Here is a 16,084-nt window from a genome sequence, read left to right on the forward strand (position 1 = left end):
ACCAGTATCTCTGCAATCTTTCTTCGGGAACAGTTTGCTGGTCCATCTGTAACAGATTGCAATGCACGCCCGTGGCGATGTTAGTCTGATGACCTGCCGAAGCTGTTCACCTTTCGAGCATGCTACCGTTGTCGAGATCATGACCAACCCCGGAGTTATCCTCCCGCATGCGTACCTCCCCCTACGAACAACTCCGGACCAAACCTCCTTACTTACCCACATCAAACGTAGGCTACTCCTTCAGTTGTGCAACCTCCGTTAGCGGGTGGGTTTTGCACACTAAACGCCCCAGCCCTACCTATCTGACGTGTGCAACATTAAGTACCATACATCAAGACGCCCCTTTCCTCCCAGCTATTATCCTTCCAAAACCACAAGCAGCTAAGTGCGAGGTCACCACTCGGCCTTTTCCGTGTGGATGTTACCGCTAAACTACCGTCAACGGCGCAATAAACGTCCCACAACATATGCGGACCCGATCCCTCTCCCTCGTCATCCATCTGACTGATTGATATCTGACAGAATTTCGGTGCCACAAATTTTGAACCAACGAGCCGGGTCAGGTCGTACACATCCCCAAGTCCACAGCTAATTCGCCGACATTTTTCTCCAATCACTTCAAAGCAAAAGCAGGAGCAAGGTAAAGGACAAGTAGTAAGTCAATGTAAATTTTGTCAATTCTTTCGTCAAAGTTCTCCCCCTCTGACTATGGCAGGCCTAACCCCACCCCCTATGCCCATCCCTTGCCGAGTGAGCTCATGTCTCACTCTTACCCATCCGACCCTTTCGCAGCCCACCATGATGTAAGCAGCCTCCCTGCCCAAGTTCTTTGCTTTCCCTGCCCCATAGATGCTTTTGATGATTCGATTCCAAATGCAAGAAAGCAATTGATAGCCAAAACCTGAAACCCCAAAAAGAAAAAGAAAATGTACAATTGCCCCAGCTACAAAGTAAACAATGAAGGGAGAAAATATCTGGTATCTTTGATAGCGCACTGTTGGTGATAGCCTTCCTCTCCATGTTTTATGGGTATATAGGTAGAACGGCCGTGACGACATTATAGCTTTTCCCCTGAAAATATAGTAGTCCTCAACGCCTAGCGTGAGTGTGATGTGATGGTGATGTTAAATTACAGGAATACAAGAATGAGATAGGTCTGGTGAAAAATGTGATAGGGTAAAACAATGTGCATTGAAGTGAAAAGAGTCAAAAGGAATGTTAAAAGGGGGTATCAAAGAAGATGAGTATGTGTAGGGTAAAAGATTGTATGCGGGTCGGTCGTAGCATCGTTACTCAAATGAGCATGAGATCGTGTAATGCCAAAAAATAAGAAAATAAAGCAGAATTTAGGGCTTGAACACCGCATTGGTCAGAAAGAATTCTTCGCTGGCGGGTGTTGGCGTCACGATGGGTGATGTCGACGCAGTTGAGCAAGTAGTCGTGGTGGGAGGGGTTGAAGAGGAAGAAAGAGAGGACGAGGAGGTCTTGGCCTCGAGTTTGGAGAAAGGGATAGCCATCCTGGCAGGAGAACTGCTCTTCAGGAACATCTGGCTGCCCCGAGTGCGATTCCACTTTTTCCTCTCGACATCAGAGACTGGGTCCTCCTTCGCCACGGACATTGCAGGCTCCTCCTTTACCACGGACACCACTGGCTCCTCCTTCGCCACGGCCTCTGTCCCACCCATGTTGCTAATCGTTTGCTCAACGTCGGCAAGGAGGGCATACACGTCATTGTCAGCGTAGATGCGAATCGTCTCCGCCCTTTTCAGGGTCGTGACAGACTCCCCAGTCTTCTCTTTGGCCGCCGCAGTCTCCTCGGTCAAGGGATCCTCCATGATGGTTGAAGGAACTTGAGCTACCACCCGCGGAGGAGAGGAGGAAGGCGAAGAGGAAGGCGAGGTTTGTGTGAAGGCAGTCTTCGTGGGGCTTCTCGGAGGAGTTGACATGCTGGTCGGGCAGTTCAGGGGGCGAACTCCCATAGCGAGCTGCAGAGACTCGCTCACACTAGCAACGCCCGTGGGTGGGACGGCCAGGGTGGCTGCGGCGGCGACGTGCTCCAGAAGCTTCTGGCGGACCCGCATGCGCCGGTTCTCAGCGTGTTCGAGTTTGGTAACCCAGTCATCAATCGAAGCGTCAAGCTCAGCAAGGGCTTCCTCTTGCTTCAGCATCGAGTCGTGACTGAACTTGGCCGTCCGGGGTGATCGCAGATATTGGCAGATCCGAGTGTGTAGGTTGCGTCGTCCAGCACGAAGCGAGGTGTAGGTACGGCGAAGGTATTCAGTGCGCTCATCAAGCTGACGAAGCTCTCTAGAGAGATTGTCGACGTCATCTTTTCTTAGTACCTCAAACCTAGCCGCCTGCTGAAGAGCTTGCTTGTGTAAAGCAGCTGCCTCAACAGGGCTAAGCATATTGACCGCATCACTTGCCTTCCACCCTTTGGGCAGTTGCTCAAATGCTCGTCGCTCCGCACTGGAGCTTCTCTTGGATTCTCCTCGCCGCGACATAGCGCGAAGAGTGAGATCCGACCGCTTCCGCGGCCGACCTCTCTCCATGATACTTCCTGTATCCGACACATTTCTGGTGTGGCCTTGGGAAACTTGTGGTGTTTCGTCATTGGGTTCGGCCTTTGGCGTGGCCGAGGGATCCGGTGAGCCTTCTTTGGGGGTCCCGACAAGCGCATAGTTCGTAATACGTTCCCATGGTCTGGGTGATGATCGGTGCTCGATGGGAGCGGACATGGGAGCGGATACAGGTGTGGGTAGCGTCGAGTTGGTCATGGCGGTGGTGGCGGCCGATGCAGGTGTCAAGGCAGCTGAACAGGGGGTGAAGGGAGTCTTGATTCTTGGGGAATCATCCGTCCTCGCCGACCGTAGTGGCATGTCCACAGGTGTGCTGCCCGATCGAAGCCGATTGAGTGAGGCCTGTTGTGTTAAACGAGGAACTGCTGATGTTGAAGCTGGAATAACCAGAGGCGTGAGACTTTTTGGCGATAATGGTTGCCGGAGTTCTCCGTGGCTCCTAAATCCACCTCGAAGTTCGTGTTTTTGTTCCGGAGATTGCTCCAACGTTGGTGACAGGAAGTCGACCATCTGGTTCTGCTTCCACGATGCTCCCGGTGCGCTAATCGAGCGCTCATGGAAAGGTGGTCGGCCTGGGATCGTGGCTATGGTGGGGTTAGTCCAAGCACATGAAAGCAATCGTGTTGGTTGGGGATAGTAACATACGGGAATCCATGGCCACTTCTTGTACGGTTGTCATAGGTCCCAGATCCGGGACGCTAACCTTTCGTCTGCGGATGAGGTTGTGTTCCTTGATCCGTATCCTGAGCCCTGCCGCGGCAGGAGTTTTTTCGCCCTTCTCCCCGTTTTGTAACATGGCCAACGCAAACGCTTGCTCGGGGTCCAGAGCCTTCCCAGGGCAAGTAGCTACTTGCCTCTCTTTAGGGAAGAGCTGGTATTTCCTCTCTGTCGTCTGCTGCATTCTCCACGCAAATGGTTTGATCTCACCAGATGAGGTAGTGTTTAGCTGTGTCTCGACGTGTAAGCTCACAGCCAATGCCACGACAAGGGAGGGAAGTATGTTTGGGGGTTAAAGTGGCTGCATACCGAATCATTGGAAGCTTGCGGGGTGACTGCTTTTGATATAGTGTTGAGGCTAAGTGAAAGGTCGTCCGAGTCGGAACCAGAACCGCCCAAGCAGTTGGCAATGTGAGCCATTGGTGTGGTGTGAACGCAAAGCCGAATCTGTGTAAGAGGTATATAGTCGCACTGGCCCGGAGGATGTGGTGCAGTTAAGGGCCAGGAAATGTTCTAAGCTTCCCGTGTCTGTCGACCGGTTGATAGGCTGGAGGAGTTGACGGTATGTATGCACTTGTTTTCTCCAACCAGGACGCCCACGAGTTCTTAAGAGTCTGATAGAGATTCGAGACCGGACAGGCCCCCCAAAGTGGATAATAAGCCCCAGGCCCTGCTCACCAGGGGCAAAGAGTTGAATCGTGTGTGACAGGGAAAGACAGGCAGAGCGCAGTGCACGGAGATGAGGGTTGGCACATGGCAACCCCATATCTTTGCGGTGGGGGTGCACAGTACGGAAAGCTGCCAGGACAAGACCTGCCATTGAGGACCCCTTGCTTCGACATCTTTGGTGATTTCTCCCAGAGGTACCTCTGCGGCCTGGACACGAGAGAGGCACCGGGGGAAAGGGGCCTGAGACAAGCCATCGTTGTTGTCGCGCCCCGGTAGCTATCCGAGCTGTTGAGAATTGGGGGGTACACAACGCACAACGGCGTCCGAGGCGAGCAGTCGGGTACCCAGGACCCTGGCTTGACAGCTCAAAGCGGAAAAGCCGCCGTCGAGATACATGATGAGACATGCCCAGAAGAAGAGAAAAAGCTGCTGCAAGAGGCACAGAGTGATGAAACCGCTTAGACCAGTTCAGGGCCGACCGAGCATCCCTGCTAGGAAGACAGGGGGCTTCCACCGCAGCCCCACCACCCAGGCATCTCGCCGCAACCCAAGACTGGACGTGCCTGTCCATATCTGGCCGCCGCTATGAACTACTCCTCCACAGATATCTTCCAGCAGACCAATGGGTGACCCATGGCTAAATGAAGGGACGTTGGTAGAGCTGGGGTGCAGCATCTGAGAGTGCAGCATGTGCGGAATAGCCAGCACGGCATCAGTGTCGACGCAAACCTTCCGTGCTCTGAAGAGACGGAATAAAATAAAGAAAGAGAGGGCAGAGCCAGAAGAAAGCAGTGGCCGGAAAATGTCCTGAAAGTTTCATGGATATCTGAGCTTTGCAGTTGACGTTCATGCCGATTACCTGCTGGTTTCAGAAGAGGAGCTCCCGTCTTCAGTGTCCGGCTGTTGCGGATCGATACCGAAGAGGTTGAATCGGCAGTCTTGTTGAAGATGGATGCAGAACCTGGTGTCATCCCTTCTCCTCAACGACCCCGCAATCAGAGGCTTGGGAGCTCATCCGGGACGGGAACGCGATAGAACCCCTCTTCATAACCCAGTGCCTACCCAGTAGTTGGCCCAGCTTGAGAGCGGGAGGCAACATGACATCCAGCCCGTGGATATGTCGGTTCTGAGGGTCCTTGCAACGACGCCGGGTCAGTGGTTGCTCAGGACGATATCCCGATACCGCTCCTACTTCTGCTCGACACGATTCTTCAGGGCCTCTCTATGAGTGGGCATACACGGTGAGACTGTGAAGATTGTAACATCGCGCTGGTCAGGGTGATGGGCTAGGCCGATGCTTGATGGCTCGCACGGACCTCTCGACTTTGCAATGCTGTAACTAAACAGCTGATTGGTGGGCTGGTGCATGAAGGAGTCGTAGGGACTGGAAAGGCGAATGAAGAAGCCTGCTTGAGGCGTCTGAGAGCGGCTGTATCCTGTGATCGGTTGCGTAAGAAGAGGAACAAGCGCGAGATTCGCAATCGCTTCGCGGCAACCCCACGTTAACGGTTGTTGCGCCTCAGATCGACGTCCAGCTCACCAGTGTCATCTGAACTGGCACCTTCCCGGCAGGGCAGGGCAACGGTAGTTGACGGCGCCGGCGATATGGGGACAGAGCCATCCGCGTGAGCTCAGGCATTCTCTTGGTGTGACGGAGTCGAGGATGGACGTTGGCAGTGGGGTCCTGTTCGAACCATGATCCATCTCGAGGACAAACAACTGCCCCACTATGCGGTCCGATAGTTGCTTCACGTTGGGTGGGAGGGCATGAAGCCGGTGGCAAGATCGAAGACATCACTGAATGAATCACTGTAGTGTATCATGGAACTTGTTTCTGCTCGAACCTGGCAGAAATTGGCCACTGTCATGCGGCCAAAAATGGAAGTTCTTGAAGTTGAATGACACTCCATGGCAGGCAGCATGGAAGTGAGGGGTAAGGTGAATTGCGGGACGTTACTAGCGGTGTTTGTAAAAGGATCTCAACTCAACACCACCACCAGCAAAATAACCTACTTCTTGAGCTCTGGCCGCCGCCGCTAATCATGAGAAATCAGTTCTCTTGCTCGTTATTTCCACGTGGCGGGTTCGATCTTCGTTTGCGGCATGTTCTAGTCATGATCCAGGCCTTCTTCCTGCTTGGCTTTCAACGGCCGTCAGAGAAGCAAAGAACCTCATCTTCAAATCCGCCCTGCCCAGAAACGCCGCCTTTGCAACAGCAGGACAAGCCGCTAACTTGTCAATGCGCTTCATGACTCCAGCCTAATTCAGGATGGTCGAGAACAGACCCTGGAAGGCCATGTGCCTCAAGACAGACACAGCTAAACCTTGTGGACCACACATTCTTGACCATATTGACAAAGGGGACTGACACATGTGCGTTGCATGCAGATACCTATCTACATACACGTCAACAACCGGTCTCTTCCCTCGTTGGCAACATGTAGACATCACGAGCACTCATCTTCGACATACAAGCGAGCTGTCTACACAACACTTTCAGTAGGATATATTCTCTCGACACTTTCTCTAGCTTAATGATCAATTCCTCTTCTCAGCCTCGACATCACGCAGCATGTAGCTGGGCTTGGCGGTTCGTCTGATCTTTAGAGTCGCAATACTCCGACTGCAATGCGAGATGTCTGTACAGACTGGTTTCTCGCATCACGCAAGACGATCACAGCGCTAATGGATACATCTACCAGATTTTTGATGAAGCTGGATCTCTTGGTAGTGGTTCTGCAGAGTGATGGTATTTCCAACTTTGCTGGGCATCGCAGCGTGGGGGACGGCACTGTTAGTCAGAGGCAGATGAAGAAAGTGAGCGTTCCCCCAGTCATTTCATTTGGATGTTGCAATGCTGCAGGTTGATCGACGTTGGTCACCCGGTTTCTGCTATCACTTTTTTGGGTCTCAAGTCTTTTTCTTGCATGCTTATGTTGCATTCACCACCACCACCCTGCATTAAATGTTGCTTTCGAGCTCTCTTTACTACAGTGACAACCCTGACAGTTCTGGCGGTGAGCATTTGAAGTCACAATCACTCAAATTACCCTGCGGGTTGCAGAGCCACGAGAGAGCACCAAGAGCTTGCAAAAGCGCTGTTTCTTGCCATATTCACGACTTTACACAGCTTATATGAGCCATGTAGCGTTGACAAACGGACGGTACTCGGAATCAAACAAATCAACATCATTCAGTTTCCACCAGTACCTACTGGCAAGGGCAAAGGGTATAAGTGGAGCGTTCAGGTATGGCCCATGGCGCACTGGAACCCATCAGCATCTAATATTTGAACTGGCAAGGTGCTGTCCAATCCTTTGTATTAGCATGCTACACTTACCTTACTCACCGGCCACACCTTAGACCTTTTCTACAGACAATTGTGGAATACATGAGAGCTATCGACAGGGCATTATTTTGCTGTGGTGTTTTCGTACATTGATACCTACCTACACAAGTGAGTACATCTAACGGTCAGCAAATCCTTTCCTCATCGGGACAGCTGGGCTAACCGACCGCGGCAAAGTCTTGCCTAACTCGGGGGTTACTCGACCCCTGAAAAGATTTTGGCTGTGGATCTTCTGAAGCCGCGATCTCTCCGAGATCCTCAGGGATCATGTTCTTATGTCACATACTTAAGGACAGGGGGCCGCGCTCGGTCTCGACAATCCACAGAATGTTGCTCCGATGCTCATGGGGCTGGATGCTGTTGCTCCAAAGCAAGCCACCGAGTCTACGCGCGATGAAGCGCACGCCAGACCAACAGTAAGTAAACACATTCAGAAGCTTGAGCTATTGTATAACAACTCCAAGACGATTGCCCCGAAAAATATCAGAAACAAAGCATGCAGGTCAGACTCGGCAGAAACGAAACAAGGACCCAAGCTTTTCGGATGCGGGGCAACGAGGTTGAGAAACACTGTTTCATCCAGGATGTGCTAGAGACTGGGGCTATCATTGGTCAAGTGACCAGAGTAGCTCAACTACCACCCACCTTCTCTCGTCCTGATATCCTATTCATGAATAGCCTCATAGGCTTGAACGGCGCCATTGACGAGGCAAAGCAAAATCCAGGTAGCTTTTCACGGGATCAACGCGGTTTGATATCATCCCCTTGGTCTAGTCCGAGCCTTCGTCTCAATCAAGGACGGGAAGGGAGCACTTTGCGGGAAATGGATGCCCTCTTCAGTCGGTCTTCGGGCTGGGAAAAGAGCAAGAGGTGCAATCTTTGAAGCAACGCACAGGTCAAGCGATGCAAGCACTCAAAGTCCGCAATTTCTCTGCCGTCCATGGCTATAGAGATCGCAAGGCCGTGCGCACTCGTCGACCTCACAAAGCAGCGCACAATATCAGGGTGAGGGAGCAAAGTGAGGAGGATGTCTCGGTAGCATTGTGACGCCCATCACTTTCCCACAATGTGTATCTGCTTGATCATGCTGTAGGGCAGGCGTTATCTCCCTTTTCTGCCCAAACTCCGTGGGCTTTTCGATACCCCTGTTTCCAATCGTACGATTTTGACGAAGCTTGTTGCAGTGACAGTGGACCTTTAGTTTTTCCCCCCCTCATTTTGAGATCACAGATTTCCGATTACTGTTACAAAGGAAAGAAAAAAGAAACTGCTATTAATAACAAGCAGCATTATAGCGCACCTCCCATGCAATCGAGACCCCATGAGGGGCCTGGTCCATTCTAACGCGAGTCACACACAAGGGCACGATATATCCTGTGATCACCAAGGCATGCGATGGTTGGCATTCGTATCGTTGTATCGCGGCATCACATTCGAGCATCACCATTTTTGACAGCTTGACACTATCACTATTACACGGATGCAGGCTGATAGCACTGTGTCTGTTATAGCAGTCTGCTAAATCTTGGGTGAACACATGGACTGGTCGAGAGCAACAATGGATAACAATGATCGAGACTCGATGTGATGATGAACAGCAACCTGCAGAAAGGCCTTTAATATGATCAGATAAATGGCTCAAGATCGTCTGGATCTGTTGCTGTTCAACACCTTGACCCTCGATGGGATGGCCAAAGGATCCGAGGGAGTCCTGGACTGTGTCAGTCTGGCACAGCCATCACGTGCAGACATCACATACCCCAATCACTTGCATCAGCACACAATACATCTATCCATGAGGCCCATGCATCGTTGTTGGTGCAGGTGAGCAATCACTGTCCGCAGCTTTGCGGTTCAGTGGAAAGCAATGCTCGCTTTCTGTACTGCAAGAAAACCCCAGCCCAAGATAATGTTTGTTTCTTTTGTGGTCAAGTTTGAGGTGATGATCGCTGACAGATACCGGTCACTAGCTTGCTAACGTCATGGATCGTCTCCAACGGGCCGGGAGAGGCGCAGTTTACGTTTCACCTGCTGGGCGGGCTTCCAGTTTGTTTCTCGGTTCTTGAAGCTTCGTGGTTGGCGTTCACCTTCTTCACACCACCACCATTGGCGATCCGGACCGGCCCTTTTCTGTTTGACGTTCGCCGGAGGTTAAGTCTGGGGAATAACGACCAGAACCATACGAGGAGCCCATCCACCCTCTCGGGTCGAGTCTCGCTGTCTCAGGACGGGGATCGACACGATAAAAGCTCGTCTTAAGACGCCCATCGCGGCACTTTTGGGACCTTTGGCAATCAATTGATGGCCCAGCTGTGCTTTGTCACGGAATATTCCATACACCACCTTCCCCATGCGTCGCTTGCGATGGTGGTGGTCGTTGCTCTGGTCGTGAATACTTGACAGCCCCCCATTGGTCGCTTATCGCCGCGGGGAAAGGGGTGACAGGGACCGGGCCTGCGGCACAACCACGCCTCCCAGAACCCAAAACACTGGCTTGGGAACCCTCACCAAGATCTTATTCAGCAGATCGTTTGGAATTTGGGGGGAGCGCTGGTGATAGGACAACCGATACGAATAGATTGTTTTCTTTTGCAGACGGGGTTGAAGCCCTCGGATCGTAAGCGATGCTGCTGCTGGTAAGAGGCATCACCGACATGGTTGACGATGATGGTCCAAACAAACTCAACAGGGGGACCACGTTTCCTCTCCAAACTCCATCTGATCTATGTACGAGCAGTGCGACGATGAGGGTGGTCAACGTGCGCGCTTCAAAGGGAAAGGTATGTTACACCTTGAGAAGATGACGAGCGGCCCGTCATTCCCTTCAAAAGCAGTGAACAGACACATCCCAATCTGCAGAAAAGCAAGACATAAATAGCTTCATCGTCCGAGCGGGCATAGAATTTTCTGCAAGCACTTGAACCAGCTTTTTCGCTGTGATGTTGACCTTTCTTCATCAACACACCGGCCGTGCTCTCGGGCGTGCTCCGACTGCATGTTCCTTCGTCTGCGCCGCACAGAATATCGCTGCACGAGACCAGCTTCGCTTCGATGCGTGTTGCAAGGTTCCTGAGACAACAGCGGGGGAGAAAGCTGCCTGCCAAGCATAACCTCCAAGGTCCTTCAAGATCGGACGAAATGCCTCCACCCTCACCACGTTTTTCTTTAGTCTCGAAACAAACGCTAGTGAAAGAGAGAGGAAAAAAGGTTTAAGCGCGAGGGGGGCCTGATCGGAATGCTCGGGAAAAGAAGAAGAAGAAGCTTAGTTTAAAGCGAGCAGAAACCGGGAGGATGATTCCCGATATTTCGGCTTTCGGCCAACAAGCACTCAATCGGCGGGTGTCTCCGTTTGGCAAGACCCGGCTGCCGCGGCGCTGGGACGGTGGGGCACCGGGAGCTGTTCCGCGCTCCATCCAGCAACGGCGGGTCAAGCAACTCTGTCTCCAAGGCTTTTCCCCCTGCTTTTTCCTTGCCCAGAACCACCAATGTTCAGCAGGAGGACAACGGCAGCCAAACGCACGAAATCTTGTTCCCACGTCGCAACGATTCGAAGTGCCCACGAGAACTACTGCCGGCATTCGCTGCTACATACAGCAGGCAGATATGTGAATCCCCAAGGATCATGTTGCACCATTTGCTATCCAGACATCTCGATGTACGGTACGGCACCTACTGTCTGCCTGCGATAACAACTCACTCCACACGATCTATCACTGATGTTTCGAACTGTCAAGTTTCCGGTGTTTCAAAACTCCAAACTTTTTATCACCTGACCTTGGAAGAAACATTAATGATATTTCTTGATACACAATCTCCCTGCTCCGAAATTGCCCGTATGCTAGTGTGGGTTTTACTAGGTTGTATCCAAATGTATGTTGGGTGCTTTTGCATTATAGCCCACGAGATGATCATATCATATCACCAGGTGGCATATAGCATTGACACAGGGTCTCTGCAAAGAAGATTGAAACATTGAAACCTCACAATTTACTTGCAACATGACGCGGGAATGATACATGGTTTGAACATACTGCTACGGAACAATTATTAAGAGGCGAGTGCCGTCAGACAACCCCCTATTAGACCCTTATCCAGAACGATGGGAGATGATGTCTTGGTAAAAAGCTTCTATTTCTTATCAATGGTTGCGATAAGTGTTGATGAGGTTACCACCAAGACTTCTTAGAGTAGGGAGCAGAGGGTATACGGGAGGTGTTATACGTATGCAGGAGGGCACCATTGGAATAGCCTCAAATGGGGAAAAATAAGCTCGTTCACGTCGATAGAATATCACCTGCTCAGAACAACATAGGAAAAGCTTCCAAACATACTCTGTCAAATATTTTGAGTGGTATTTTTGACATAAGAATGAAGAGACACTTACTACCCGTGACAGCCTCGTTTTCCCTCGATGCTCCGAAAAGCTCGTTGTCATGCAAAGTGGACAGAAAGAAAACATAGAAATGCTTATATTTGAAACAAGCCTGAACCTCTACATCCATAGGTTACCATGGGATATTATCTTCAGTTATGAACTATACTCATCAAGGGAGATAGTAAGCATCTGAAGCATCAGCTTTGAGCATATTGCGCATATGTCTCGACCCCGGATTACTTTACACTGTGACATCGCCTAACATCTTGAGCGGAATTCCAAGACCATAAGTCAACGTAGACATGCTCGTAAATCTCGCTTCAATCTCAGTACCAGACCAAGACTTGCATCTTGGTGTCACAGAGCAGTTCCCAGCCAAGCCGAAGAGAGGCCCCCTTTCAACTCCTAAAGTAGCAAGAGTAGCGGACCCAAATATGAGGTATCGTGACATTGCCCTTTACGAAGTGAGGTCTCTATCCCCCGTCTTGCATATTGTGGAAGGTGTTTGAGGTCTTCAAACGCTGGTTGCATACTTGTACATGTTGCTGCGCTCTTTTGAACATCATCAGATTGGATTTCCTGTTGTTACACGGTGAATCAAAAGCATGAAGCTTCAGACACTGTTGAATGACGAGCATGTGAAGGGCATGGTAGCTTTACCATCCAGCAGACATCACCACATGTGCCTGGCCATACCAACACAGGTAGGTACGTGACTCTTGAGCTTAGTCCCTATTACCCATATCACCATACACTTCACCAATCCCATCCAGGTAGGGTATATATGCCCACGGGTAAAGCAATTCCAAGGAATGGAATCATGTCATGAACAGGCTGTTACTCTACCACAATACAGAGCAACATGAGCACATGGCTCTCCGCATTCTACAACTTGTCAGTGCCGCATATCTTCGACTTACGAGGTAAGCCGTCTTGTTGCGGTCGCCCCACGCTGTGTCGGCACTTGGGGTCGTAACCTCGGAGCTCAGTTGGGCAGTGGAGAGAAGATAGCAGTGATGTCCAAGGCAGGTGGTTGTACAGTCATGAAGTTGGGGCACAATTAAGACACGGAAGCTGATACTTGTCTTACACACAGATTATAACTCGTTTATTGGGTATGAACTAGGATGAGAACTTCTGCTCGGGTGGTGAATGCCATACACTATCCTTCTCGAACCTTTGAACAGGAGGGTAACCACCCGCCTGTGCCTTGTTTCAGCTTTTCAGGTTAAAACTTAGGGACTGAGGGTCGAAGTTCAGATGGTTTAGAAGTCTGGGTTGAGATCTTTGCTAGCCGAATGGTGCTCAGTGTTTAAGTTGAGGATTGTAAGAATGGGCGAATCAGATAGCTCTCCTGACCCAAGAAGCGGGAGAGATAATGGGTGCTTGGGACTGAAACATGTTTCGTGTGGAAGTTCGGATGAGTGAGTGCGGCTCGGAGGTAAGCTTCCAGAGCCTCGAAGCTCTCATCTAGTCTCTGTGGAGGTAAGTGCATAGTTATCATTCCGAAGGAACTTATTAACTCAAGAAGGTGTTGGAGATAAAACATGTCTCTTGGCGGTTAAGTGATCTTCTTTAGAGAATTCTTGTAAGATCTTGACTTTGAATTGAGGTTAATAACTGAGGATGATAAGTGATGGTGGTCCAGTGACAAATCACGTGCTCCACTTTTCGACGTCACAACGGTTGTAGCCTATCAGCTTGTCGCAATTGTGCCCCTCTATTCCTCAAGGTGACGAACTAGGAAGGCTTGAGGTAAAAGGGTAGCTCAGGTCAGGCATCAAATCAGCCATTGACTTTGGACGGAAGCTACTCATGTGGAGTTCGCTCTTCCGACGACAGGCGGGGAAAACAGCCACCACCACCACCACCACCACCATCACCAGAATCACAGCTCACCGACAACAACGATTCGTAAGCCGCCTCACCTACACAAACGGCACCATGAGAGATCCGAACACCCTCTCTAATTATGATGCCTGGCGCACCCGGCACACCACTACCAACCTCAAGGTGGATTTCACTTCCAAATCCCTTCGCGGCAAGGTCATACTCGAGCTTGAGTCTCAGACGGACGAGAGCAGCAAGGAGATCATCCTTGACTCTAGCTACCTAGATGTTTCAGCCATTAAGCTGTCTGGGGAGTCCACCAAATGGGAGATCAAAGACCGCCAAGGAGCCAACGGATCCCCGGTTCACATTGCCGTCCCTAACGGTGCCCCCAAGGGAGATATCGTCAAGGTCGAAATCGATGTTGCTACCACGGACAAGTGCACAGCTCTGCAGTGGTTGACTCCCGCCCAGACGAGCAATAAGAAAGCTCCGTTCATGTTCAGTCAATGCCAGGCCATTCATGCCAGGAGTTTGTTCCCTTGCCAGGATACTCCTGACGTAAAGAGCACCTATACCTTCAGCATCACCAGCCCACATGTCGTTGTTGCGAGCGGTGTCCCGGTGAAGGGTGGTGAGACTGAGGGAGAGGGCGACGAGAAGGTTTACAAGTTTGAGCAAAAGGTTCCTATTCCATCCTATCTCTATGCGTTGGCCTCGGGAGATATCGAGAGCGCGCCGATTGGAAGGATATCCTCTGTTGCTACTGGGCCTAATGAGCTGAAGGCTTCGCAGTGGGAGTTGGAGGGTGATATGGACAAGTTCCTGGATGCTGCAGAGAAGATTGTCTTCCCGTATAAGTGGGGAGAGTATAATGTGTTGGTGTTGCCGCCAAGCTTCCCTTACGGAGGTGAGTGATGGTTGAACTGTTGGTAGCGTGACATGCAAGTATTGACTTATGGTAGGCATGGAGAACCCTATCTTTACTTTTGCTACACCGACGATTATCAGCGGCGACAAGCAGAATATCGATGTCATTGCTCATGAGCTGGCTCACTCATGGAGCGGAAATCTCGTGACGAGCTGCAGTTGGGAGCACTTGTAAGTCACTGCGAGCACATTGGGAACTATTCTAGGCCTGCTTCTAACTCTAGCGTTTTAGCTGGCTGAACGAGGGCTGGACCATGTATCTTGAGCGTCGTATTCAGGCTTCGATTCACGGTAGTGAGGCTCACATCGATTTCTCCGCCATTCGCGGATGGAAAGCCCTTGGTAAGTCTCCAGGCCATATACTGCCCGGTACCTTGCTAATATCGTCTAGAGGAGTCCATTGAAGAGTTTGGCAAGGAACACGAGTTCACCAAGCTCTGCATCAGCCATAAGGGTATTGATCCAGATGATGCTTTCAGCACGGTGCCTTATGAGAAGGGCTTCCACTTCATCTACTACCTCGACAAACTTGTCGGGCGTGAGAACTTTGACAAGTTCATCCCTTACTACTTTAGCAAGTGGGCGAACAAGTCTCTTGACTCGTTCGAGTTCAAGGATACCTTCCTCGGGTTCTTCAGCGCCCCGGAATACGCCAGGCTGAATGACAAGATCGCGGAGATTGATTGGGAGGGCCGCTTTTACAACACTGGCCTTCCACCAAAGCCCGAGTTTGACACATCGCTTGTTGATGAGTGCTACAAGCTGGCAGAAAAGTGGAAGCAGAAGGATTTCCAGCCTAGCCCGTCGGACATCGAGGGATGGACTGGTAACCAAATTCTCGTTCTGTTGAACGAGGTTCAAGACTTTGAAGAGCCTTTGTCTGTCGAGCAGTCGGTATGTTCTGAACAGAGTACTCTCATTTCCTGGTCCCTATTTTCGCAAGCTGACACAGGAATAGAAATCCCTCGGCGAGACTTATGGCCTGACAGACTCCAAGAATGCTGAGCTGAAGTCGGCCTACTACCACATCGCCATGAAGGCCCAGGATACCAGCTCTTATCAGGGTGTGGCTGACCTTCTTGGGGAGGTAGGGCGCATGAAGTTTGTCCGCCCTCTGTACCGGAGCTTGAACAAGGTGGCTCGCGACCTTGCGCTGGAGACGTTTGAGAAGTACAAGGACTTTTATCATCCCATTTGCCGGCAGCTGGTTGAGAAGGACCTTGGAGTGGCTAGTAACAGTGCTTAAGCCATTCTATATCAGGCTCGAATTACCAATCAATGAACCCAACTTCACGGCGTAGCCAACGAAACAGACATTTTTGCCCGAAAGGCCAAAAACACTCCAACATTTTGTTTGTAGCACAATATTATGTTTTGGGTGTGGTATTCCCCGAAAAAATATCAGCCGCTACCTAAAAGCCCGTGGATCCTTGTAAGAGACAGGGAAGAGGGTGCTAAATGAAAGACATGCAGGTACACAGAAGCTATGATGGTATGTTTTGAGATGAATAACCAAAGATCTCGTACACATGAACTGCTCATTTGATGTACAAAACATGATCACCGGTTACTTACATGTGAAGAAAACTTAATTTCCAGCCATGACGAAGCTTTCTGCTGTCCAATAAGCTTCGG

The 16,084-nt window shown here is 50.7% G+C and overlaps 4 protein-coding genes across 4 annotated transcripts; 3 read left to right on the forward strand and 1 right to left on the reverse strand.

Moving 5' to 3' along the window:
• Positions 1 to 658: 658 nt before the first annotated feature.
• On the reverse strand, positions 659 to 5,854 carry QC763_210370 (uncharacterized protein). The gene is made up of 3 exons (XM_062910082.1): positions 5,158 to 5,854; positions 3,225 to 5,091; positions 659 to 3,163 (listed from the first exon to the last, which is right to left on the reverse strand). The coding sequence occupies exons 2-3, from the start codon at positions 3,478 to 3,480 to the stop codon at positions 1,347 to 1,349; spliced, it is 2,073 nt and encodes a 690-aa protein (XP_062768956.1). The 5' UTR covers positions 3,481 to 5,091; positions 5,158 to 5,854; the 3' UTR covers positions 659 to 1,346.
• On the forward strand, positions 5,177 to 7,878 carry QC763_0041240 (uncharacterized protein; the record flags this gene model as incomplete). Its single annotated transcript, XM_062905634.1, is given in 6 exon segments — positions 5,177 to 5,537; positions 5,543 to 6,602; positions 6,708 to 6,782; positions 7,163 to 7,213; positions 7,611 to 7,730; positions 7,822 to 7,878. Coding segments are annotated over 5 exon segments (312 nt in total). The 5' UTR covers positions 5,177 to 5,537; positions 5,543 to 6,593.
• Positions 7,879 to 9,181: 1,303 nt separating this feature from the next.
• QC763_0041250 (uncharacterized protein) lies at positions 9,182 to 11,706 on the forward strand (the record flags this gene model as incomplete). Its single annotated transcript, XM_062905635.1, has 2 exons — positions 9,182 to 9,225; positions 9,285 to 11,706. The coding sequence occupies 2 exons, from the start codon at positions 9,182 to 9,184 to the stop codon at positions 9,571 to 9,573; spliced, it is 333 nt and encodes a 110-aa protein (XP_062768958.1). The 3' UTR covers positions 9,574 to 11,706.
• A 1,695-nt stretch (positions 11,707 to 13,401) lies between these two features.
• LAP2_1 (Leucyl aminopeptidase yscIV) lies at positions 13,402 to 15,695 on the forward strand (the record flags this gene model as incomplete). The annotated part of the gene is made up of 5 exons (XM_062910083.1): positions 13,402 to 14,429; positions 14,485 to 14,620; positions 14,682 to 14,791; positions 14,841 to 15,343; positions 15,408 to 15,695. The coding sequence occupies exons 1-5, from the start codon at positions 13,505 to 13,507 to the stop codon at positions 15,693 to 15,695; spliced, it is 1,962 nt and encodes a 653-aa protein (XP_062768959.1). The 5' UTR covers positions 13,402 to 13,504.
• Between the last annotated feature and the right edge of the window lie 389 nt (positions 15,696 to 16,084).

This window comes from Podospora pseudopauciseta, assembly GCF_035222475.1.
Source record: "Podospora pseudopauciseta strain CBS 411.78 chromosome 2 map unlocalized CBS411.78m_2, whole genome shotgun sequence".
Classification (NCBI taxonomy): domain Eukaryota; kingdom Fungi; phylum Ascomycota; class Sordariomycetes; order Sordariales; family Podosporaceae; genus Podospora; species Podospora pseudopauciseta.